Source organism: Gigantopelta aegis, chromosome 4 (genome assembly GCF_016097555.1).
Source record: "Gigantopelta aegis isolate Gae_Host chromosome 4, Gae_host_genome, whole genome shotgun sequence".
Classification (NCBI taxonomy): Eukaryota; Metazoa; Mollusca; class Gastropoda; order Neomphalida; family Peltospiridae; genus Gigantopelta; species Gigantopelta aegis.
Genome location: NC_054702.1, coordinates 1795321 through 1822658, shown reverse-complemented (window position 1 = coordinate 1822658; position 27338 = coordinate 1795321). Strand labels below are relative to the sequence as shown.

The window sequence follows — 27338 nt, the reverse complement described above, 5'->3', positions numbered from 1 at the left end:
CATGGTAGGGTTATTAAGTTTTGCTTAAACCATTGGATTTCCAATGTTGGCTAATGAATGTTGAAAACAATTATACCTTCACTAATGAATATATATATATACTCTTCAAAAGAAGAAACGCAAAACCACATTGTCGTAACATTTGGAGAATTGATTTAATTATTGAATGGTGAGTCCGATAATTACCAAATGTTGCAGGATTGTTCACAATTCACTCTAGTCCATTGTGAGTAAGTGATAGGACACACCACCAAGGTCAAGGTCATCTGGAGTCAATACCGGGTGTGGCCTCCGCGTGTGTTGACAACTGCCTGGCACCGCCTGCCCATTGAAGCAACCAGAGTACGGATGACGTTCCGGGGGATGGTGGCCCACTCGGCCTGCAAGGCTGCTGCCAGCTCGGGCAGGGTCTGGGGCTGTGGTTGTCGCTGTCGGAGGCATCGGTCCAACTCGTCCCATAGATGCTCAATTGGGTTCAAATCCGGTGATATCGATGGCCAAGGAAGGACATTAATGTTGTTGTTCTGTAGGAAAGCCGTTGTGAGACGTGCTGTGTGAGGCCTGGCGTTGTCATGTTGGAACACTGCGTTGGCGTTGGCCATAACTGGAACGATGTGTGGCCGGAGGATCTGGTCAATGTAGCCCTGTGCATTCAGGTTGCCCTGCACGTGGACCAGGTCAGTTCTGCCAGTGTGTGAGATGGCTGCCCACACCATGACACTACCCCCGCCGAATCTGTCCACTTCCTGCACGCAGTTTGCCGCATAACGTTCACCACGACGCCTATACACGCGACATCTTCCATCATGACGTCGGAGCAGAAATCGGGACTCGTCACTGAACCACACCTGTCTCCATCGCAGTTGAGGCCATTGTCGATGAATCTGGCACCACTGCAGTCGGAGTCGACGGTGTTGTGGTGTTAAGATGACACCTCGAACTGGACGTCTGGCACGAATTCCTACCTCACGTAGGCGGTTCCGTACGGTCTGGTCGGATATCCTGCGCAAACCTGGTATTGCTGCGGCTGTGGAGGTGGCAGTAGTCAATCGTTCCCGAAGGTGGCGTACCCGGATGTAGCGGTCCTGCCCGGGGATAGTGACCCGTGGTCGACCGGATCTAGGGAGGTCACGTGTTGATCCATGTTGCTGGTAACGGTCCCACAGTCTGGAGATGGTGCTTGGGGACATTCTGAGCTGGATGTTCTCGGTTTTTAGCTCGTTTTCTTGTTCAAGGCTAAACATTCTGTTTTCCAATTTATCGATTTTTTCATCTAGCTTAGCACAAATATCAATTTTCATAATGTCTAGGTGTTTTTTCAGATCTTCTTTTGATATGGATTCGGAGAGGTTTAAATTCAATGCTTGCTGTTGCTCTGTAAGCTGCCTACGTTCCAGCATTTTGTCGTATAACGTTGTCTGTACCTGTTCCTGTTCATTACTAGCAGTCGCACTTACAGTTGTGAATGACACAATACTTGACTGGTCTTTAATTTGCTCTGTTGATTTAACTCTTACTTTCCGGCTTTTTTACTTCCTTACTTTGTTGACGGAGTGTTTCTTGCGGTGAATTATTATGTCGAGTTTTTTCCTTTTGTCCCTTTTGTCATTACTTTTGTTCATGTTTAGTCAAGATGAGAACCAGTATAAACGCAGAAAAGTAAATACAAATGGATTGTGAGCTGTATTCACCGGTTGTAACATCTAGAGATAGTCGACTAACAAACTGAGGTTGGGGCTTGGGTACGCTCAGTTCAGTTCCATGTTCTTAATATATGAAGTTAATTTTAAATATAAATATAATAGTTTTTAACAGCAGACAGCGATCAAGTTTGCACGTACTACATTATAGAAGTAACTTACACAGCCAGTATGTTTTGAACTTCAGACAATCTTCAGACAAGTACACACAGCAAGCGCTAGCTGCAGAGCTCTCCTAAACACGGCCGCTCTGTTCCAAAGCCAAGCCCAATCTCAAATACTAATCTTGAAATAAAGAAAATATAGCAATATCGTATTGAATGATTTCCTGGAGACAAGCACTTGTTAATCTTATATGTGACGTCATTCGAATATCAACGTAATTCAAATGTCTCGTGCGACAGAAAACGTTGATTCTTGTCAAAATAATGTTTACATGTCGGTTGAATAATTGTAGACACATTCATTTAACAAAATATGTTAAATTAAACGTATATTTCATTTGAACTTGAACTTTATTTTCATGCTTATATCCCATTAAGGTTAAAGCACGAAGTCGTGAGCACATGCCTCAACTATCTGAGATGTCTGTCCAGAACAGTAGTTAATGTCAGTTTTATTAGTAGAAGTGAGATAGAGAAGAGGCTGTAGTGGTCTTACACCTATCCATTGAGTCCCTAAGAATTCCCTCTGGGTGGGAGCCGGTAATGGGATGTGAACCCAGTACCTACCAGCCTTTTGAAACCTACGACTTAGTGGTCTAAGTCGTAGGTTTCAAAAGGCTGGTAGGTACTGGGTTCACATCGGGAGGACGTTAACAGACGCCATCATTTTGACTTCGTATACGAAAACTGCTCATCTGTTTATAAGGCTAGTTTAAACCTATAAACAGATGAACAGTTGTCGTGTACGAAGTCAAAATGATGGCGTCTGTTAACGTCCTCCCTCCCCCAGGGTCCGCACCTGGATTTTAACACGACTGCACTACATTAATAGTGTTGTAAGAAACTACAAATGCTCTACAAATGCTCTTTCATTGCAAATGTTTATTTAATATGTTTCAATGTTTAAATCATAAATACACGTTTTCAAAACTGACCTGTTTGAAGAATTTCACCAAAGTATTTATTTATCACACACACACACACACACACACACACACACACACACACACACACACACACACACACACACACACAGAGGAACGAAAAGACAAAAATAATGACGTCATTCTAATACGTCATTTGTGTTTATGGTAACTTATTCGCTAAAGATTTCAGGGCTTGTAAGATAAATACACTTTGACTCGTTATTACTTTCATGTATTAACAGTGATTTAGGTTCACAGTGAGAGAGATGTATAGGCCTACTGTTTTATTTTACATATAAACCATTAAAAAATACAAAAGTAAATGTTTTAAAAACTTACCCATTAACGAATCCAATCAAACACACCTAAAATCCAACACAGAAAACGGCAGTTGTTAAACAAAATAAACGCAGCATAATAATGTGACTCGGTAGAAACAATATTGTATCACTATGAATCCATGACCTGTTTGATCACTTCTATGTCAACATCGTAAGCTCAGTTTTCGTCTCTGCGCTCCAAACCAGTAATATGGAGTATAGCATTTGCTTGACATGTTTTTCCAAATATCCTAGCGAAATTGGAAACTTTCAAATCATTGGCAGTATATTGTAATGAAAACAAAACTGCCTACATCCATCCTTCATCGATTCGAGAGCGACTTGTGTGGAGTAGCGAAAGTTTGGTTAGGTGTTTTATTTATTTCTAAATTACAATCACTGGTCTACTGACACATATATAGAAAATGGACACACATTGGGTTACAGTGAGAGGCCCTAAGGGCGACATGTGAATAGTATTAGTGTTCATTTCTCTTCATCTGCACTAGAATCATCACCGGTCTATTTCGTCCAAATATTCGCTGATCCAGGAACGATGCTGATTTAATTTTAGAACGATGGGGCTGTTGAACAGTGCCAGGTAATGGCAGTTTCTTCTTTGTGTCGGGTCCTTGCTGTGATAGAGGTTCTGGTTGATGGCAATCACCGAGAGGTTTCTGTGGTGACTTCCTTCCATGAACAGGTCGGCGATGCGAGAATGTTTATTGGCCAAACACATCAAGTCGTCCAACACGATGAGATTTCTGACGCTGGGATCCAAATAACGATCCTTTTCCAAATTCTCAGGAATGCGTAGAGGGGTTGCCATCGTTTGTAGAAACAGATGATGCGTTGAGGCGATGAGAAGATTTTACCATTTTGTATAAAAAAATGTCTCTCCACATGAAGTGAGTCCCGACACGATCACGATGAAGGGATGTAAGAGCTTACATGGTGGTGTCTGCTGCTGTAGTAGTAGTGGTGGCGGCTGCTGCTGCTGCTGCTGCGAATTTGGTAGACCTTTAGCATGTTGAAAATGTCTTAACATGTTGTCTCTCCTCGAGAATGTGAAACCACATTCTGAACATATGCTCTGCATGACGACTTTAAATGAAATGACGATATCTGACTCACATATTTCCTGTTATAGTCTTTTTAGAAATGCTTCTGATGTTTCGGGGCTTTCCAATCCATACCACTTTGTTGTTGTTGTTGTTGTTGTTGTTTCTGTTTCAATTTGGCCTTGGCTTGTTCTACCACCTGTTGCGTTGGAGAGACCATGACGATATTGGATGTTGAAGATTTGTTCTGTTCCTCTTTTTTCGTTTTTTCCACGTGGGATCGTAGAGTTCTAGACATCGATCCACACTGATCTCAATTTTTCCACCACGCTAAATTTCGTAGTGAGGTTGAAGTTTGCCTTGTGCTTGCAGCTTGTAGAAGCGGATCCACTTATCCACGTCGGGTCATTAAATCTTGTACTGTTCTGACATGTTGTTCCTCTAAAGGTTCTACATCAAATGACGAACATCATTACCCTTTCACTTATATATCTTCTGACGCATAATGGTATGGTACAAGAGTGTTTGAATGTGTGTGATACGTATGACCAATGTCCCTCCTCCCAAGCACAAATCTCATCGTGCCATCGTGCGAGCTCCCCAAAAATGACCCTCTACCAGTGTCACTACCACAGGGACACGTCAAAAGACGCACCCAGGGAAGCAGGGCATAAGTACAAAAACAAAATCTGTTATTCACAGTTTTATTTACAAGTAACAACGTGAAAAAAATAGCATACAATATATATGATAAAACATAGTTAATACAAAAACATTCAAGTGTCTCACACGTGTCTGAAACATTTAATGTCTAAACATGTTGTTCACATAGGGGCATCTTGGAGAGAGTCTGTAATATTCCATTACTGGGTCATCTGTCTTCTTGCATCGGTAGACGCGAAGTCCACAACAGTAACAGAGGATGGAATTGGGGTTTCCCATGTAGTAGAAACCGGCCGTGGCAAGTTCCTTTGGTTTTTGATGTAACGTTATGAGCCATACGACAGCATCTGGGCATAGAAATGTGTCATTTCGGGATGATCACACAACAAGTAATGTCTCAAATAGCAGTCATCCTCATAGGTAGCATCTGTTTTATGAGCAGCGTCCGTCTGATCTGCATGTTCATCCACAAATTCACCATCTTCGATGTCATCCATACTTCCACAGTCAGCATCCGTGGGTTTAGTTTCTTTTTTTTCTGTTGCAATATATCGTGTGTCTTTCTGGATATTTGCACACCAAGACGTCATCTTCGTCACTGCTGCTACTGTCTAGTCTCAAATAGTTAGATGCCATCTTCTTCAGTCCTGTCGAGATTAGTAGTCACTCCACTGATGACATCCGTTTGGGTTGCAGAAGGTGCACTGTAGGAAGCCCATCTGGTTTTGGTGGTCTTCTTGCACAACAAATTTAAGTTCAGGCCTTTCAGTTTGTCCCATTGTTGAAGAGACAGAAAATGCCTTTCTTTGATGGCTTGACCATGTCCACGCACCCCCACTACTAACGAATGTCCACCCCTGCAATGTTCTTGTCGACGCTGACATGGACATTGACACAAAGATGACGGAACAATTTCTTTTCTTTTCCTTACTTTATGACCGCTATAGTCTCATCTATGTTGCTCTTGTGTGTACACCCCTGCAAGTACTGTATCGTCACCGTCGTGCAGGGGTGTAACATTCTCTATGAGAATGGTTAATACAGTACAATTCCCTTTTTGGGGCACCTTGTTGGCCATGAGGTGCATCCCGTAATGCTGGATGATGGGATCCTGGTGGTTGAGTTGGGTGCATATCTACGGATATGTTTTCTGACAACACACCACTTTGGCCTGGAGTTCAGCCAGACGGGTGGTCAAGGAAGCCCGACCTGATCAACGGCTGGTCATGTCAAGCTCAAGAGCAAACAACCATAACTTTGTTATATTAGCCAAGAACAATCATTGTTTCACTGACCAATTGTCTATGTTGCTCTTGGGGCAGTGGCTAGGGTCAATCAGGTGATTTTTTATATTGTATTGCCTGAGTATATCAATTATGTACCCCTGGCATGACTGTCTGGTGGATATCCACAGCATCATGTCCCCTTGTTGGACTCCGTGGTGCGTGGGGGGCACGTTTGATGAATTATGATAACCAAATTATGGGTGAAAATACTATTACCAATCCTGATGGGATCCTGAAAAGGGTCCACAAATAGGTTTCGGATTCTTTGTCATCAGATGAAGATTCCACGATTTCTTGTTATCGGTTCATCTGATGAAGGAGCCTTTCAGAAACTTTCTCCATTTGCGAAAAGTGTCAAGAAGCTGCGAAATGGATCTCTGTTGGTTAAATGTGCCACAGAGGTTCATTCCAGAAACCTGCTTAAATCTAACTCATTGTGCAACATTTCAATACTAGTCTCTCCACATTCCTCCCTTAATTCATCTAAGGGAGTGATTAGGTCAAGAGACCTGGAAGGAGTTAGTGAGGAAGAGATTTGTGAAAATCTTTCCTCACAAGGTGTTACGTCAGTGAAATAGATGAAAATCCATCGAAGTAATGAAATGATTCCAACAAATACTTTAGTTGTCATTTTCAGTACACCTTCACTACCTTCATCAGTTAAGGCCGGTTACTTGAACATCCCTGTTGACCCATACATTCCAAATCCCTCGCAGTGTTTTAAATGCCAAAAGTTTGGACATGGGCGTCAGTATGATCACGACAGCAAGACATTTCATAATTATATGGCATGCATCAACTGCAAGGAAACCACTTTGCGTACTCCCGAGAGTGCCCAAAGTGGCAGTTTGAAAACAGGTTCAGAAAGTAAAAATTGACAAACGTCTGTCTTTCACTGAAGCTAGACTGGTTGTGGAGACCATGATGCCTGTTGCAGCGGGTAAATCGTATGCTGCTGCTGTTAAGGTCTCTACAAGCAATGCTTAAGTTCAGACAGATTTAACTTGACCAATCAATGAAGACCGATTAAGAAGGTTTCTGATATTATAAAATCTCAGCGACAGGCAAATAAAGCTTCACAGATAAAAGTTACACAAATGACCGAGGTGTGTTTGGATTCTACGAATCCGTCAAAAGGTTCAACTGCTGAGGAGCCAGGTCCTAGCAAACCTTTGTCACGAAAAGGCACCAAAAGTCACAATAAGGATGGTTGGTCGGGACGTTTGAAGAAGATTGAACAACGTGCCGTCCCTATCAGTAATCCCTTTGATCCTTTAGATATGGAAGTGAGTGATGAGATTTGTGATTCATCACAAACTCGCAATCACAAAAATCAAAGGGAAAGTCTAAATTAACCCCCATACTTCCTCCCAGTGACTAATTCAGTAATTCAGTGGAACTGCCGTGGGCTTAGGGCCAATTTTGATGAATTAAGTCTTTTAATTCAAAAACATAATCCGCATGCAGTGTGTCTTCAGGAACTTTTCTTGAAGGACACTGATCATATTTCCATGAGAGGATTTAACCTCTATCATAAGTTTCATGAAACTGAAATAGAGTATCTGGGGGTGTTTCCATTCTTTGTTAATGAAAACATTCCTCAGCATATAGTAGCATTAACTACAAATTTACAAGCTGTGGCTGTAAAGGTCACGGCTCATAAAACTGTTACTCTATGTTCAGTTTATTTACCTCCTCGTAATCATTTTAATTTTAATCCAATGGGATCGTCAAGATCGTATTGACCAGCTCCCTACTCCCTTTATTATTATGGGAGAGTTCAATGGTCACCACACTTTGTGGGGATGTGAGGATGTAAATATTAGAGGTAAAAAATTGGAAGACTTAATTCTCAAAAACTTACTTGCATTTATTTAATGATAAAAGTCATACACATTTTTATTCTGAAAATGGCTCTTTCGCCTCTATAGATTTAACCCTTTGTAGTCCTTCACTTTTTCTTGATTTCTCCTGGAAAGTTGGTTCAGACCCTTGTGGTAGTGACCACTTTCCCATTATTTTGGACCTCCATCGCTTAAAAGGGTGCAAAGGTGGAAGTTGGCGAGGGCAAATTGGTGTCAGTTTCAGCATCTGTGCAACACTCGACTGCAACAATTTGCCATTACTGATGTTGATGATCCCATGTCTTTGTTCACTTCCATCTTGCAGATGAAACTATTCGTAAGACTTTGGCGGTGGCAAAGCGTGCAAGGATGCATTCAGAGAGCGAAACAGGCTCCTTGATAACCTGGATGCATTTCGTATTGCTAGGGCTAAGGCTCGCAGAGAGATTAAACAGAGTAAGAAATCCAGTAATACAGTTCATCATTTGTCTGTCAATGACACGTTTCATCGTGACATTGCTAATGCATTGGCAGACAACTTTTCTCATTATTCATCTTCTGTTTTCAGTACAGATGCTTTTACATCTGTCAGAACTAAAGCTGAAAAGCAGTCCTTTAATTTTTCATCTGAAAATGCTGAACTATACAACAGACATTTCTCTATGGAGGAATTGCAGGATGCTCTTCGTAGAGCCCATGATACTTCAGTAGGGCCAGATGAAATTCATGATCAGTTATTAAAGCATTTACCTGAATCATCGTTGACGGTTCTTTTGAATATTTTTTAATAACATCTGGATTTCTGGAGACTTTCCTTCTAATTGGAGGAAAGCTATTATTATTCCTATTCCCAAGCCTGGTAAAGATCCAACTAATCCTACTAGTTATCGCCCTGTCGCTTTGACAAGTTGCATTTGTAAAACCATGGAAATAATGATCAATCGTAGACTTGTCTGGTATCTTGAATCCCACAAATTGCTTACTAACGTGCAATGTGAATCCAGATCTAGACATAGCACGGTTGATCAACTTGTTCGATGAAACAAAGAGAAAACTTATGATACCACGTGGAAGTATGGGATTTTAAACGACCTCCATGGCATGGGCCTTAGAGGTCGACTTCCTGTTTTTATATCTCAGTTTTCAAGAGATAGATCTTTTAAAGTCCGGGTGAGGTCGACTTTGTCTGACATTCACTCACAGGAGATGGGTGTGCCTCAAAGTAGTATCCTGTCTGTAACTCTATTTTCTGTGAAAATTAACAGCATCACCCAGTGTTTAACACCTGGTGTGGATTGCTCGTTATATGTCGATGATTTTCAGATTTGTTACGTAAGTTGCAGCTTTGTTTGAATAAACTTCATCAATGGGCAACTGACAATGGTTTTCGATTCTCAAAGACAAAAACGGTTCGTATGCATATCTGCCAGAAAAGAGGTCTCCACTTAGATCCACAGTTGTTTTTGGACAAGAATCCAATTCCAGTTGTGGAGGAGACTAAATTTCTGGGGGTTATATTTGACAGGAAGCTATCCTTTGTGCCCCATCTCAAATATGTTAAAAAGAAGGGCTTAAAAGCTCTCAATATTTTAAAAGTTACTGGTAATACGGAATGGGGAGCAGACCGGAAGGTTATGCTCCATTTGTATAGATCTTTAGATCAAACATTGATTATGGATGCATTGTGTATGGGTCGGCACGCAAGTCTTACTTGCAGATGCTAGATCCTATACACAACCAGGGACTTGTTTGGTGCATTTAGAACATCTCCTGTAGAGAGCTTGTACGTTGATGCACACGAACCTTGTTTGGGTGCTAGACGTGCAAAGCTTTCTCTGCAGTATGCCACCAAGATTAAATCATTACCAAAACATCCTACACATGAAACAGTGTTTGACAACAAATATATGAAGTTGTTTGATATAAGGCCAAATGCTATTCGTACATTTTGTCTTCGTATTAAGCATTTTTCTCGCTTTCCAACATTGATTTAACTGACACTTTCGAAACTCCTTCATATTTTGTTTTACCACCTTGGTCTGTTACACCACCTAAAATTGTGTTTGATCTGACTCATCTGAAGAAAGATCGTACAGATGCTATAGTGTACAAACAGTTTTTCATGGAAATTCAAGCCAGGTACCGTGATTACATTCCTGTGTATACAGATGGATCATGGGATGGAATTCTGTGGCTTGTGCTACAGTTTTTCCATCAGACACAATACTTTCCATGAGACTGCCTGACTCAGCATCGATCTTTAATGCTGAAGTTTGGGCAGTCATTAAAGCCTTGGAAGAAATAAAGGATTCTAGTGCATCCCAATTTATTATTTTTACCGACTCCCTTTCGTGTCTCCAAGCTTTGCGCAATATGAAGCTAGACCATCACTTGGGAGTGTGGCAGTCCTCCTACAGACAGTGCAGGAAGGATGAGGTAGTCTTGTGTCGTGCCCGCATCGGTCATACTTACTTTACCCATTCATTTATCTTGAAGAAAGATCCTCCACCTCAGTGTGAGCACTGTCAGCGTCTTCTGACGGTACGACATATTTTGGTGGAGTATAAGCATTTGTCAGCAACTCGAAAAGATTTATTTCGACAAAGAAATGTGATGGAATCATTTCGATTCCATCCAGAACGTTTATTGCAGTTTTTACGTAATACTGACTTTTATTCTAAATTTTTTATATTATATATCTGTGATATTTGTATTTTTACACAGTTCTTTACATTGTGTTTTTATTTTATATTGATGTTGATCATCTCTTTAGATTTGCGTTTACCATAGTTTGACACCCAATTTCCGATGCATTTTTCGTGTAGGGGTGTCGTTAAACATTCATTCATTCATTCTTATGTGTACAGAGTCCAACCCACTGCTTGAGGTTAAGGGCGACGCCTCGTTTCGTGGGAAATGTTTTCCCCTTGTCGAATTTCCTGACATGTATCAAACGTTCTTGCTTCCACGGTTGGACCATGACGTAGACGTCATTTCCGAGCTCATTTCCTTTCAACTCTTGTAGAACAGGCCATATCAAATGAACGTAAATCTTATCTGTAATAAATTTGGTGAGCGAATGAAAAATACCATAAAAATACCTTTTTTATTTATACTTTCCGCACCAGTCTAAGTAGGTCGGGGCCGGGTCAGTAGGACAAAGCCGGGTCAGTAAGACGGGGTTGGGTCACGTGACAAGGCAGTGACGTGGCAAGGTCACATGAAAGTGGTCAAGGTCACAGAAAATAGGTCATGATTCTATACAGGCCTGTTTACTACTAATAGACAGTGCAGATAGCTGAGGTGTGTGCCCAAGAAAGCGTGATAAAACCATATGTGGATATAGGCACGACAATAACTATAAACAATCACAGAATGCCTACGCACACTTCATTGATCCCAATAAACAAGTAATTAAACAAACAAACAATCAAACACTTACCTCTATTAATAAATCCACTCAACATTTGCAGAAAATAGTGCAACTGAATAGCACAGTTGTTAGAAGTCGTCATTAGGTAGTAGTAGTAGTATAAGTAGTAGTAGTAAGGCCCATATTTAGGGGGAGGGGGGTCGTCCTATCCCATCCGCAAAAGCTGAGGTCCACGTTTTTTGTGTTTTTACATTGCACAAATAATTAATTGATTGGGGGCGGAACGTAGCTCAGTGGTACAGCGCTCGTCTGATGCGCGATCGATCTAAGATCGATTCCCATTCCAGCCACTGCTCTACAACTGATGTAACGAAGGCCATAGTGTGTGCTATCCTGTCTATGGGATGGTGCATATAAAAGATTCCTTGCTGCTAATCGAAAAGAGTAGCCTAACGGGTTTCCTCTCTCATTATCTGTGTGGTCCTTAACCATATGTCCGATGTCATATAACCGTAAATAAAATGTGTTGAGTGCGTCGTTAATTTAAAAAACAAATACTTGATTATAACATTTGCAACTTTCCCATAAAACAATATTTGCTTCTATTCGTCATTTAGCACTCATCTCACCAAAGCTGCAGTGTACATGATTCAGAATTTCTAACTAATCTGGCAGAATCAAAACAAAGGAACCTACATGTTTAATTGTACTGTTTGCTAAAGGAATATCAATTACAAACATATCTGACGAAGCCAATTAATTCACGTAATATAAAAGAAATAACGAAAATGAGAATTAGTGCACATTAGTAGTAGTAGTAGTAGTAGTAGTAGTAGTAGTAGTAGTAGTAGTAGTAAGGCCCATTAAGAAAGTAAGAAACCCGTTAGGCTACTCTTTTCGATTAGCAGCAAGGAATCTTTTATATGCACCATCCCATAGACAGGATAGCACATACTATGGCCTTCGTTACATCAGTGGTGGAGCAGTGGCTGGAATGGGAATCGATCTTAGATCGATCGCGCATCAGGCTGAATATTGAAGCTGGTAGGTACAAAAATATCGAGAGAACACAAAGAGTAGGTACATTATGTAATATTAATGAGATTGAGAATGAGTTTCATTTTATTCTTCAGTGTCCACGATACGAAACTTTAAGAAATAGATTTATTAAGAAATACTACTCCAGTGTAGTACCCCAGTGCTTTTAAACTAATACAGCTATTGTCAACTACAAACAATAAGGAGATAAATAACCTTGGAAAATACTTACTACAGGCGAACACAATGAGGGATATGCTATTACTACAAACAACTTAATATATCTATATTTGTGTGACCCATATTGCTGATTGTTTATATATAGATGTAGATGGATTGTTTTTATCCGTATATGTGTAAGTATTTATGTAAGTCATTCTCCACCATTGTTCAGCACTATTGTACATAATATTGTATTTCATTGTTATAATGCTGATAAGTTGCAAAACTTAACGCAATAAAGAACTTGAACTTAGTATATTGATGACCTCGTAGCATTCGATAATTACATGGCAATGACAGCAGTTCACCTTCCATTGATTTATCAACCAAAGTTAGAAATAATCAGGTTAACAACAAAAAGTAATCCTGTTAATGCCTTGACATAGAAGTTGCTTTATCATGCTGGTTATTTCAAGGTATTTCAAAACGTTTTACGGCCAGCATGTAGATGTCATTTTGATGATATGACGCATGAGTGACAAAAATGAAATGTGATGCAATAGCTTATGCAATAATTCTTGCTGAAATCACCTGTACTGTTAACGCGTTGGCGGTGATTGGTGATGATACAATTTTTAAGACGTTAATGCGTTTCGTTTTTCATATGTTCATTATTAATAGATCTGATCATAGTTCTGAAGTACACGTACCCTTTCTGTTGCTGAGGTTATAATAAACATTATTAATAGATCTGATCATAGTTCTGAAGTACACGTACCCTTTCTGTTGCTGAGGTTATAATAAACATTATTAATAGATCTGATCATAGTTCTGAAGTACACGTACCCTTTCTGTTGCTGAGGTTATAATAAACAATTGTCGAACATATTTAAGATATACCTCAGGTCAATGCCGTTAACTCCTGTTGTGTTCTACAATTTCATTATCTTAAAAAAAACCCACACCCAAAACCCTTAATAACAAAAATACAATCTACAAAATTGTCGAAAATCATTGTTTTAAAATATAAATGTTTAAGTTCCAGATGTCAGTAAAACGCGTTTTAGGCCCAGAATCCCCATAAAAACTTCCTACCCAAAAGGCCTCAGTAAATACCTAGTCGACCCCCCCCCCCCTCCACTCGAAGTGCTAGCTACGGGCCTGGTTAGTAGTAGTAGTAGATGTAGTAGCAGCAGCAGCAGCAGCAGCAGTAGCAGTAGCAGTGGTAGTGGTGGTGGTGGTGGTGGTAGTGGTAGTGGTAGTGGTAGTAGTAGTAGTAGTAGTAGTAGTAGTAGTAGTAGTAGTAGTAGTAGTAGTAGTAGTAGTAGTAGTAGTAGTAGTAGTAGTAGTAGTAGTAGTAGTAGTAGTAGCAGCAGCAGTAGTAGTAACAGCAGCAGTAGTAATGGTAGATGACGCTGTTTAAAATAAATATGCTTATCAATGTTAAAAAGCGATTATGTTCGCACATTTCTGAAGTTAAAATGTATGATAGTGTTTTTATGTTAACGTATTCGGCAGTCTTAGGGTGTATAATAGGCATTTGCAGAAGGCTTGGCAGGCGCGTGTGCAGGGGGAAGGTTTCTCAGGTCTACGTCCCCGCTCAGTATATTTTTGAGGGGAGCATGTCTCTACCCCTCCCCTATAAAATACGGTCGCCAGTCTAGACCCCTCCCTAGCTACAATTCCAGCACACCCCAAAACACAAAATAATTTATTTATAAGTTTTATTTTGTAACATTTTATCTTGTAGTTCCTGTAAAACGCAGGACACGGAGAGGGTGGAGACAGATCAAATAATTATGGAAAATACGATTCAAGACGTAAGTGAGCTTTAGAAATAATCAAATATAAGTTAATTTTGATAATATAGTAATTATGGGACTAAAGCACAATTCCAACATCGTATTTTATTCTTTAATGGTCGCACTCTCTCTGTCTGTCTCTGTTCCTCTATTCCCCTCTGTTTATCTGTCTTTCTATGTATATACAATTGAATCTCGTTGGCTCGAACCCCGTCGGTGCTCGAGAAAGTGTTCGACCCATCGGGTAATTCGACCGAACCATTCGGTCAACATCGGATATTTCCGTAACATCAGTTAGAAAGTTGAATTAGATAGGTGTCAGGACGTTTCAGCCCCAGTACATGCTCGGCCCCAAACCGTTTTGGCCCCAGACGTTTCGGCCCCTAATGCAATATACAGCGATCTAGTGTTCGTGTATACAGATATATGCTATAATTGGTATAGTAACACTTTAGATGTCACATACACCGGTAATAATATAAATAAAATACAAATTTGTAACATTAATTTGTCGAATAACATTCATTGCGCACACACACACACACACACACACACACACACACACACACACACACACACGTACATACAATAGGCCTTCATACATATTATACACCGTGACACGCACACACATACACACATAAACATGTACGTCATCGCGTTCATGTAGAATATCACTGATAAATGATATGGTGATGAAATAAGGAAGCGAAACTTACGTTTAGTATGTTTAGACTTTCATGTTTGTATATTACGTTTTAACATTGTTTCACTAACGATTCAAGTGGAAGAGAGTGACACAAGACAGAACTTATCTAACCCACGATGCTATCACAAACAACTCAGACTAGGTTCAGGAACTGTGCATCCACATGTGTTTTTGCCGTTTCTTTTAAATGCTAAAACACTGAGATGTGTGTCCAGGACAGCTTGGTTGAACTTTAATGGGATATAAGCACGAAAATAAAGTTGAACTGAACTGAACTAGAACATGTCTTAATGATGCTACTTTCAATTTTCCTACCGGCCTCAGTGGCGCAGTGGTTAAGCCATCGGTCTCCAGGCTGGTTGGTTCTGGGTTCGGATCCCAGTCGAGAAATGGGATTTTTAATCCAGATACCGACTCCAAACCCTGAGTGAGTGCTCCGCATGGAAAACATTCTTTGTAATCGTACTTAATTTCTGTACACATGTAACCCCTACTGACGTCAAACATCAGTGGTTCCAATTCTAGCCACATGTAAAGCGCCCCTATTATGGGAAGGGTCTATATGGAAATATAATTAAGTAGAACAAACGCAAAACAATTTATTGCAATTTATTAAATTGTATTTACACAAACAAGAAAATCAGTTCATTTTCATTTTTGGATTATCAAAGCTAAATACAGTTTTGGTTGGTTGGCTCTTATTTATTCTTTAACACTCGGATATTATGTTCAATTAATAATAATAATAATAATCACAAAAAGAGAGAAAGAGAAAACAAAAAGAGAATGAGAGAAAGAAATTACAATATGGGGCCGAATGTGTAGCGGGAACGAAAAGTCTCGAAAGCATTAGATACATATTATTCGAATCCGGGTCGTTTTGCCCTAAAACCATTTCGAACTCTGCGTTGTTTCGTCCTTAGTCCTATTCACCCAGAATTGGTTCGCCCCAAATCTCATTCGTACCGAGTCGTTTAACCTCAGGTGGGTATGTAGTATATTTAATAAGAAACCACAGCACATCAGTAGTATGCAGTGTGACTGTTCATAAATTAATTATTAATGTGAATACATTGTCTGTATATTATCTAAGGCCTGTACGTATTTCATGTATATGGCTTGAGTAAATGATACTGGAAATAAACAAAATTATAATATTATTTTTATCTGTAAATATCTAAAAATCAATGGCTGTAGGACAAATCAATGAATAAATGTACTTTATTGACAAAATGAAAATTATTGCGAATCGAAAAATGGGGCGAATCGACTCGGTTAGAGGTACGAATTAACCCTGTTCAAAACAACTCGGGTGAACTAGTAATAAGGGCGAAACGACCTGTTACCATATTATTTTGTTAAGTGCAAACTTAAATATTTCATCAATGTGTTATATAACAACATATCAGAGTGAAAGGATTTATTAGAAATTACTCCTGTGATGCAGAAACCCTTGCCGAAGTGATGATAGCTAAGTACCTCGCCTCTGGTTTCATTGAAAACGGGTCTGGTAGACGTGTTCAGAGTAACGCTTCCCGCCGATACCAATTGTCTGCTTGGTATCACGGTTTATCGAAAAGGCACCGTGACACTAGCTGTACTTGAAAATACTTTTGCCGATAGCTGCTGGCTGAACACACAACATGACAGGTATGGCAAAGAAAGGATTGCTTGGCTAGTGTCGCGATTCTCCGATCCATCTATAACTCGTTCCGCCTAAATTATTATAATCCAAAGGTTGTAATAACCAACTGCGCAAGCGCGGCAATTGTTGGTCATTTTAGGTGGTTTTCCATTTGATATTTGATGTATCACCAGTTCAAGGGAAATATAGCTAATAACACAGAAGAACCGATAATTTAGTTCGAGCGAAAGGTTATAGTCGACCCAACATCAGTTAATATAAGGGTTTACCGGACAAAAAACTCGGGACTTCGTTTTTGGTTCGAGCGTTGCGGTGTGATCGACCCTTCTGAGGTCGAGCCAACGAGATTCTACTGTATATATATATATATATATATATATATATATATATATATATATATATATATATATATATATATATATATGTCAGAAATGGGGCGATTACTTGACAAAAGTAATCGATTACGATTACTTGATAATGTCACGGTTACGATTACATTTACAAGAATATTGAAAGTAATTGATTACCATTGCGAATACATTGTCCAGTAATCATGGTTACAATGATGATTACATTTCCACAAATATGCACAAATAGTGAAATAATGTTACCAATATGAAATTATTCACTTTATTTCACAACCATACCGATTTCATTCATTAAAAGACATAATAGATAATTTTGGATTATTTATTAAATGATTAAAAAAATTTAAGAACGTATGTATACTGCAGAGAGGAAATCAGTTTCCAAAACCAGATTTATTATTCTTAAATTTGCATTATTGACGAAAAGGTACACATAACCATAGGTATAATTATTGTATCAATGCATAAACTATATATATTTTTTTTATTATTGAACTAAACCGTAATTAGTAATTGCAAACTGGATGATCATTATTACTTGTTGTTTTGTATTGTTTGTAGAACGTATACCATTTAATACCATCCACAAATTAAAATAACATTTTTTTTTAAAAACATATAAATGAAGAAATAATGAAAGAACGAAAGAAAATAACAAATAAGTACATAAATAATTAAACTGATATATGCATGCATGTATATGTATATTCTGTCAAAAAAGAAACACATAGGTTATAGGGAAAGAAGAAAAGTGTTTGATTTTACAAAATATCGGGGTTTTTTTTTTTACAATGTTGCTGAATGACCATGTTTGTTAATGTTCCTGAAATGGGACAGAATGCCCAAATGCACCCTAAAACAAATGTAACGCACGTTGTGCGAGCATTGCAGGAAATAGGCGTGAAATGGTCAGATTTAGGCGAATGCACGTGAAACTGGGGTACAAGACTGGGGTAGTGATGGGTATTTAAAGCTGCAATGATGCCTCATTTACATTTCGACGTAGACGAGTTACAAGATGCCAAGACTAATCTTGCCGAATCGAAACATTGCAATAGGCCGCCTCCAGTTAGGTAAATCACAGTCAGTAGTCGCACGCCACATGAATGTCCATCAGAGCACCATTTCACGTCTCTGGGACAGGTACCAGCAGGTTTAATCAGCAGAAGACCGGCCCAGAAGTGGAAGACCTCGCATAACAACTGCAGCACAAGATCGCTACATCCGGGTTCTGTATTTGCGTCACCGAACTGCCACAAGAACGAACACTGCTGGACGCATACCTGGTTTGAGAAGGGTTTCTGCACAAACCATTCAGAACTGACTTCGAGAAGCTGGTTTACGGGCTAGGAGACCGTATGTTGGCACCGTCCTGCGACGTCAACATCGACATTTACGTGTTCGCTGGTGCACGAATGTACAAGGGTGGAAGTTGGGAAACTGGCGGCAAGTATGGTTCAGTGACGAGTCACGTTTCCTTCTACAGCGACGTGATGGACGACAACGTGTTTACAGACGCCGCAATGAACGTTTTGCCAACAACTGCGTCGCCCAAGTTGACAGATTAGGTGGAGGGAGTGTCATGATGTGGGGAGCCATCTCATACACCGGCAGAAGTGAACTTGTGTTCGTACAAGGCAACCTGACAGCTGTACGCTACCGGAATGAAATTCTTCACCGTCACATGCTTCCCATTTTGGATCGACAGAGAGAACTCTTTCACCAGGACAATGCCAGGCCGCATACGGCACGTGTAACAATGGATTTCCTACAGAATGAGAACATTAATGTGCGGCAATGGCCATCAAGATTGCCAGATCTCAACCCCATTGAACATCTATAACGAACTGGACAGACGTGTACGCCAGCGTGACCCGGAGCCTCAGACGCTTTTGTAACTATCACACGCACTGCAGGAAGAATGAACTAGGATTCCACGTGCCCGGATTCAGAGATTCATTCAGTCTATGCCAAAGAGATGTCGCGCAGTGATTGCTCCTGCTGGTGGCCACACAAGGTACTGATTTCAGCGCCCTCGTGCGACGCTGTTTGGTGACGAAAACGCCTCCACTGCCGTCATTCCATAGCAAGAACATTGTGACTGTGATACGATCATAAATAACGAAATTATGCCACTTTGTATTAAAAAGATAATTCCATGAATGTTTCATCTATGCGTTTCTCACTGAGGGTTTGGAGTCGTTATCTGGATTAAAAATCCCATGTCTCGACTGGGATCCGAACCCAGTACCTACCAGCCTGTTGACCGATGGCCTAACCACGACCGGTTCTTGAAAAAATACCTGGCTATAATCTAACCGTAGACCCTTGAATCATTAACTTCGCCTGTTCCAATTGCTAATGACGTCACTTTCTCATGACCTCATTAGCTTTTCTGGTGTTATTTTCATTTTATCCCAGACAAAGAATGGAATTAACCATACAGAACACACTCGCCATCAGTTTACAATTGATAATCCAGTCATTATAATCACAATTTCTGAAGCCAAATGATAGTTCTACTATGTTAGTAGTAGACAATGGGAGATCAGTTCTACTGTCTGACCAGTACTGTATCTAATTATAGTCACCGTACTTAAAAGTTGATACCTTTGATATTGTTGAAAACAAAATTTCCCAAATGACAGAACCAGGAAAACCTCTGCTCTCCTAATAGGTGATGTTAGTGCAAGAACTAGATGTTTGCCCGATTACACTGCACTTGATGTATGTATATATACTGATAATGTTGCCATGGAAACCTGTTTAAATGATATAGTCAAGCTTGATAGTTTAAATGTACCCAGGGACAGACCAAACCAGGATAAGGATAGGGTTAATAGGCATGGTCTCAAACTTCTTGATTTGTGTGAACAAAATAATATATATATCCCCAATGGTAGATGAGGAAAAGATAAACCCGTAGGCGCAGTTACCAGTATAGATTGCCGTTTGAATGATTATGTTATTGGTACTCACCACATCTTTAAATCTGTCATTTTGACTTTGAAGTGTGTAATTTTAACCCACTCTTTTCAGATATCCACTGTGCAGTTGTAGGCCTACTTACCTGTAGTAAGATTCAAAATGACCGTGATATACAAACTAAACATAACCAATGTGTAAATGACGAGTCGGAGTCAATTAATATCCATAAATGGAACGCCAATAAAAGCGAAAAGTTTATTAGCAATATCAATACAAACTTACTTCAATCACTATCAATACTTCTCGATGATGAATCTATCTGTATCCCAATACTTGTAAACCGCAGTCGACACGTTGAACAAGCTATTTTTAGACTCAGCTGACTCAACATTCGGTCACGTGTTAGTTTAGTAAATGGTGTAAGCTTCTACGAACGAAATATTTTGAGGCGAATTTTTTTTTCCCAAAACATAAAACTATAGCAAATAAAATGAGTCTAACAAAGGCAAGTAAATGCTGTAAGAAATATATATATTTAAATCGTATTCTCATTATGACAAAAAGCAAGACAGAAAGTGTACCACCGGTTGAAGACTTCTTTAGTTATTTCAGTGAATTAAATAAAGACCTATGGACTAATACAGTGCCCGGTATAAATATTGATGATATCGTAGACCAAGTAAGCAACGATGATATAAATGGAAGATTCGGCGAGGACGAAATACTAAAATCTATAAAACAGCTAAAAAACACAATAAAGCGGCAGGTATAGATAAAATAATTAACGGATATTTTAAATCGACAGCTCATTTATTGCTCCCATTCTATGTTAAACTCTTCAATATACTTTTAGACCACAGTGTGTATCCAGAAGAATGGCTGACTGGAATAATTATACCAATCTTTAAAAATAAAGGTAGTAGTTCATCCCCTGAAAACAATCGACCAATTACATTACTATGTTGCTGTTCAAAGTTATTTACAACAGTATTAAATAACCGGTTAACTACTTTTACTGAAGAAAACGATGTTATGAGCGAAGCCCAGACTATTTTCCGTAGATGTTATTCGACTACAGATCACTTATTTACACTTCATTCACTAATTAATATCCTGAAAAAAGATTAAAAAAAGCTATACTGCGCATTTGTTGATTTTGAAAACGCTTTCAATATGATCCCAAAAGCACATATATGGCACAAGTTACTAGAAAATAGCATAAATGGTAAATTCTGTAGAATCATTTAACAAATGTACCAAGGAATAAAATCATTAGTATTAGTAACTAACAATAACATAAATTCTCCACTCGTGTTTTTTAATATGTAAAATATCAACCTCGTCTAGTTAATCGGTATTTGTCTCGTGACATTAAAAATAGATTGGACCTCGCTTGCTTAACGGTTTTTTCTCGACAACACGTTTTGTGAAAAAATGCAAAAAATGCATTTCGTGGTTTTACAAACATCAGGATTACCAAAAAGCACTTCAGGTGAATGGAAATGTGTATTCTAAATAATAAAATGTAAGTAAAGTGCAATTTTATTTGTGAAAAATGGGGTTTAATAGCGAAAAACAACGCCGTAATGGTTAACAAATAAACGTAACTAGGGTGTGTCCCTTTAAAGTTATAACTTTAGTTTCCCCGTGAACTCAGCTGCTGTTGCAAGCTACGCGTTTTTAACTGCAAAAACACTTGTTATTCTCTTATTGGTTGGATTTTTGGTCAACAAATTGTTATTGTCAGTTGTGATTTGTGAATTCATCATTATTAGCATAACCAGTGCCAGTGGGGTAACGGGAACATTTCTTTCTTGGGGGCGTATTGTTAAAATATGGAATTATGCATTAGTTTTACCCATTTTTCACCCAATATGAAAATAAAAATATATTGATGCATGCACCTTACAGCTTTCTTTAAATTAAAAAATTAAACCCGATGGAAATTTATGGGGAAGTACGTCTACACCACTCCCCTGAAAACGTCACTGAGAAGTAGCGGAAGTACAACGAACTATTTCTCAATGCGGCGGTACGTAGTCGTGCACCGGCTAGTTATGCAAATCAACATCCGGTCTTGAAATAGGCTACAAAATTGATTGATTGATTGATTTATTTTTCATAATTTGCGTGATTTAAACGAGGGTAATAAATAAAATACCACACTCGTTTTCGCTAGATATCATTTTTACGAAACTCGTGAACTTCCGAAACGTATCTGACCTCACTTTCGTTCGGTCAGATACGTTTGGGAAGTTCACGAGTTTCGTAAAAATGATATCTAGCGAAAACGAGTATAGTATTCTATATGTATTTTCTTCCTCAGTTATTTGTTCCAAAGCGTGGTCTCACAATTGTGACTGCCGCGGTGTTTATGGTGGAAGTAATAATGGGGTCCGGTGTTTTGGCCCTACCCAGTGGAGTCCGCGACGCAGGTATAAATCCAAAATAAATACATGGTTTATGATATGACCGCCACTTAGTCCATTTTTATTGGATATATAAAATAATGTAGAATAGATCATTCATTGTTGGACATCCTTTGACAATAGTGTTCAATCTACATTGCATGCTAATATATTAACTCTCCAAGTAATGCGACCTGTTTTATGCAAGCAGACGATAGCCACTGATATCGATAAGCCACAAGAGAAAGTTAATCTAAACTGTAGTTTTGTTTTGCATTAGTTAATAACATTTTAATATAGTCAGACCAGATTGTCATTTTATTTATGTTGTTGTGGTTTTGTTTAAGCGAGATTAATAAATTTACGAAAATTGTAATTTTATTTGTATTTTGCAAGAATACTTGATGTTATAATATGGCGAACTGAAATTGTGTTTGTATTTGGCATTATTAAATTATTTTATAGTATAGTGAGGAGAGATTGTAAATTTATTAAAACTGTAGATGAGTTTGTATTTGGCATTATTAAATTATTTTATAGTATAGTGAGGAGAAATTGTAAATTTATTAAAACTGTAGATGAGTTTGTATTTTTCATTATTAAATGATGTCATAATAATAATGTACGTCGATATTGCACCTTTAAAAGGCGGTACCCCAAAAACCCCACACACCCTTTCCTGTCCTGGACAGAGTAGTCGGCCGAGGCCGGCACCTGTGTGCAGGACAGGCGTGCGCTACAACATCTTGCTCTGAATGTGCATGTTCAACACTCTGACCTGACCTGATGCAAGCTCGTGCAATGCGTTCAGGACTGTGGCCATGTTTGTGGTCGAACATGTGGCGTTTGTCTGTGGAGAAGGACTTGGGAACTATTGTGTTATGCCAATGGAATGGCTTAATTGTGGCACTCGTTTTGAAATGTATACTGTATAAAATTTAAGTAATGGCTTGAAATATCACTAGTGAAACCAGTCAAAGTATTTTTGTTTTTCTTTCCAAAGATAGTTTGATAGTGTAATTTTAATATTTAAAACCCGCGCACTATAACAATAGTCAGTCAAGATTGTAAGTTTATTTAAAGTGTAGTTGTGTTTGTATTTGCATTTGCATTAGTTAATACTATTTTAATATAATCAGACGAAATTGTGAGTTTATTTAAACTGTTGTTTGTATTTAAGCGAGATTATATATTTATGAAAATTGTAATTTTATTTGTAATTTGCAAGAATACATGAAATATTTGCACGTTTTATGAAAGCAGACGATAACCACCGTTATCGATCAGCCACAAGAAAACTGTTGTTGTGTTTATATTTGCATTAGTTAATACTATTTTAATATAATCAGTCGAGATTGTGAGTTTATTTAAACTGCAGACGTGTTTGTATATTGTATTAGTAAAATATGATATAAATGGTGAAGTAAGGATGTGACTTTATTAAAACTGTGGGTGTTTTTGTATTTTGCATTGGCAAATGATATTATAATATGGTGAGGTGAGATTGTGAGTTTCTTAAAACTAGTTGTGCTTATATATAGCATTTAGTAAATTTAAGATGTTATAATATGGTGAGGAGAGATTGTAAATGTATTAAAACTGTAGATGAGTTTGTATTTTGTTTTAGTAAATGATGTTATAATATGGTAAATCGATATTGCACCTTTAAAAGACTGATATTCTGTTCCAGGCTGGGTTGGTATTGCGTTGATTGTTCTCTGCTGCTTCCTCTCGATGTACACAGGGGACATCCTGGGCAAATGCTGGTGTCTCGTGCAGGAACGCTACCCAGAATTCCGGGGCCACGTCAGATATCCGTACCCGGCGATGGGTCAGATCACGTACGGCAAGCCCGGAAGGTAGAGAAAACAAACATAAATTTGCTTTAAGGTACTGGCCGATCTTGGTGGAACAGTCGTCAAAGGTCTAGTCGCAAAGTTACATATGGCGATTTGAAATGTAAACATTTGTTTCTTTCGCGATATGCCCATAAAAATAAATAATTTAATTTACTAGTAAAAACAAATTATTGAATAATCATAAAAAGGACAAGTGGCGGAACGGAACATCTTCAATTGAGACGAACTTCATAACATCATGCCAAGACGATGTTACCGATTATTTTGTGCAACTCATCGTCTTTAACTGCCGACATTCAACTTTCCCGATTTGGCGACATCGACTGCTAAAGTAATACCTACCCGAAAATAACAATTCCCCCCCCCATCCCCATAACCCTCCCCAACAACAACACCCCCCCCCCCCAACAAAACAAAACAAATAAAGACCCCAACAAGAACAGACCCCAAACGTTTTTTGATTGACTGGAGAATATCCTATAATATTGCCCTATCCCAACTTATTTTACGCTTGTTACTGTCCTGTCCTGGAAGTAGTTCGTGGGGGCTCACCAACATGCCTTAAGGGGATTTAGCTCAGTCAGTAGAACACTCGTTTGAGGGTTTTGGGTCGAAGAGGCAAGTTATGCTATTGGTGGAACCATCTTTGGGGATTTCCCCTCCAAACCGGTGCCCCACGACTGGTTTACCAAAGGGTGTGGTATGTGACATCCTGTGACTGGGAAAGGCATATAACAGATCCCTTGTTACTAATGTAAAACTGTAGCGTGCTTTCTTTGAAGACTACGTGTCAGACTGATGAAATATTTCACATCCAACAGCCGATGATCAATAAATCAATGTGCTCTCTTGGTACCAGGTGTTATCTCTGCACAGTGCTTCACGAGTGCAGGCCATCACATGTGTATATATTCTATATAGCTCCTGTGCAAGTTTCGGTTTTCTAAGCTAGTATTAGGAGTGCCAATCCTCATACAGGCAGTGCTGGAGGGATGAAACATCCTGTTACAGATCCCCAAGGGGAGTGGCAGTCCTCCTAAGGACAAGCACCTGATAGTGGAATGAATGAATGAACGAAAGATACACCGACTATTGGGTGTCAAACCGTGGTAACTGATAGCGGATCATCGAAGCAGTCTCAGCTATACCTAACGTCGTTTCGTCTGCCTTGTGCAGATACACGAGTATGATCAGGGAATTCTTCCTCGTTACAGGTTGTTGGTGTCCTTCTCCATCAACTTCACTCTGTTCGGAGTGGCCGTGGTCTTCCTGTTACTGGCGTCACAGAACATCCACGACCTCATTAACTACCTAAACAAGGACATCTCCTTGTGTTACTGGCTTATCATAGTTGCGGGGCTGTTGGCACTAATGTGCTTGTTTGGAACGTCCGCTGACTTCCCGTGAGTGTTTGTAGAATCATGATGTATTTTATATTTCAATGGATACCTATCGTGGGAGTTTATAAAATCACGATGTCTTTGAATGGATATCTGTCTTGTTTATAGAATCACGATGTCTTTGAATGGAAAGAAAGAAATGTTTTATATAACGACGCACTCAGCACATTTTATTTACGGTTATATGGCGTCAAAAAGACACATTTTGAGAGGAAACCCGCTGTCACCACTACATGGGCTACTCGTTCCGATTAGCAGCAAGGGATCTTTTATTTGCGCTTCCCACTGGCAGGATAGCACAAACCATGGCCTTTGTTGAACCAGTTATGGATCACTGGTCGGTGCAAGTGGTTTACACCTACCCATTGAGCACTCACTCAGGGTTTGGAATCGGTATCTGGATTAAAAATCCCATGCCTCGACTGGGATCCGAATCCATTACCTACCAGCCTGTCGACCGATGGCCTAACCACGACATCACTGAGGCCGGTGTCTTTGAATGGATACCCGTCGTGGGTGTTTATAGAATCACGATGTCTTTGAATGGATATCTGTCTTGTTTATAGAATCACGATGTCTTTGAATGGATATCTGTCTTGTTTATAGAATCACGATGTCTTTGAATGGATATCAGTCTTGTTGATAGAATCACGATGTCTTTGAATGGATATCTGTCTTGTTTATAAAATCATGATGTCTTTGAATGGATACCCGTCGTGAGTGTTTATAGAATCATGATGTCTTTGAATGTACATCTGTCTTGTTTATAGAATCACGATGTCTTTGAATGGATGTCCGTCTTGCTTATAGAATCACGATGTCTTTGAATGCATATCGTCTTGTTTATAGAATCACCATGTCTTTGAATGGATATCTGTCTTGTTTATAGAATCACGATGTCTTTGAATGGATATCAGTCTTGTTTATAGAATCACAATGTCTTTGAATGCATACCTGCCTTGTTTATAGAATCACGATGTCTTTGAATGCATATCAGTCTTGTTTATAGAATCACGATGTCTTTGAATGCATATCTGCCTTGTTTATATATATATATACTGAACCGCAAAAGAAACGCGAGATTTTTAAATGTCATTTCTATATGGTAAATTATAACAATTTATTTCGGGGATGTAACTGTTAATATTACAAGACATGCTGGTTTATGACTGAGACCCAAATTGCAGGTACCCTTTCAACTTTCCATGAAACGACACGCCAAAACGCACCTGTCTCGAATGCCGTGGGTGGCAGTCGCAAACAATTGTCATGAAAACCGAAATGCACGCGCATCTCGTGGAGGTTATGGGTATAAAAACCAACTTGAACCGCGTTCCTGGCATTCGTAATTTGCACGCATCAGGTATGACCCGATTGTCAGCAGCGCAGAGAGAACAAGCTATCGGCCGATTGCAAGCCGGGCAGCGTGCCCTGGTTGTTGCTAACGCTTACAATGTCCATGTCAGCACCATCCATCGTCTACAGCAGCGGTACATCAACACCAACAGCAATGCAGACAGTCACCGCAGCGGGCGCCCCCGGGTGACCACGCCCAGGCAGGACCGCTACATCAACCGGCAACACCTCCATGATCGCTTCAGAACGGCCAGCATGACAGCTCGCGCGACCATTGGCACTGGACAGCGACCCATCAGTGACGACACGGTACGACGTCGACTGGCCGC

The 27338-nt window shown here is 39.4% G+C and overlaps 1 protein-coding gene across 6 annotated transcripts in view; it reads left to right on the top strand.

Moving 5' to 3' along the window:
- Window positions 1–27338, top strand: part of LOC121372459 (amino acid transporter AVT1D-like) — a 66244-nt gene that overhangs the window by 21282 nt on the left and 17624 nt on the right. For 2 of the 6 annotated variants that reach the window (XM_041498773.1, XM_041498771.1), the window contains exons 2-5: window positions 14288–14357; window positions 22313–22421; window positions 24085–24253; window positions 25468–25656. In XM_041498773.1, coding sequence (XP_041354707.1) covers window positions 14288–14357; window positions 22313–22421; window positions 24085–24253; window positions 25468–25656 — 537 coding nt within the window. Of the gene's footprint in view, window positions 1–13909; window positions 14358–22312; window positions 22422–24084; window positions 24254–25467; window positions 25657–27338 lie in introns of those variants that run through there. The other 4 variants (XM_041498775.1, XM_041498776.1, XM_041498774.1 and 1 more) reach the window with 3 other exon arrangements.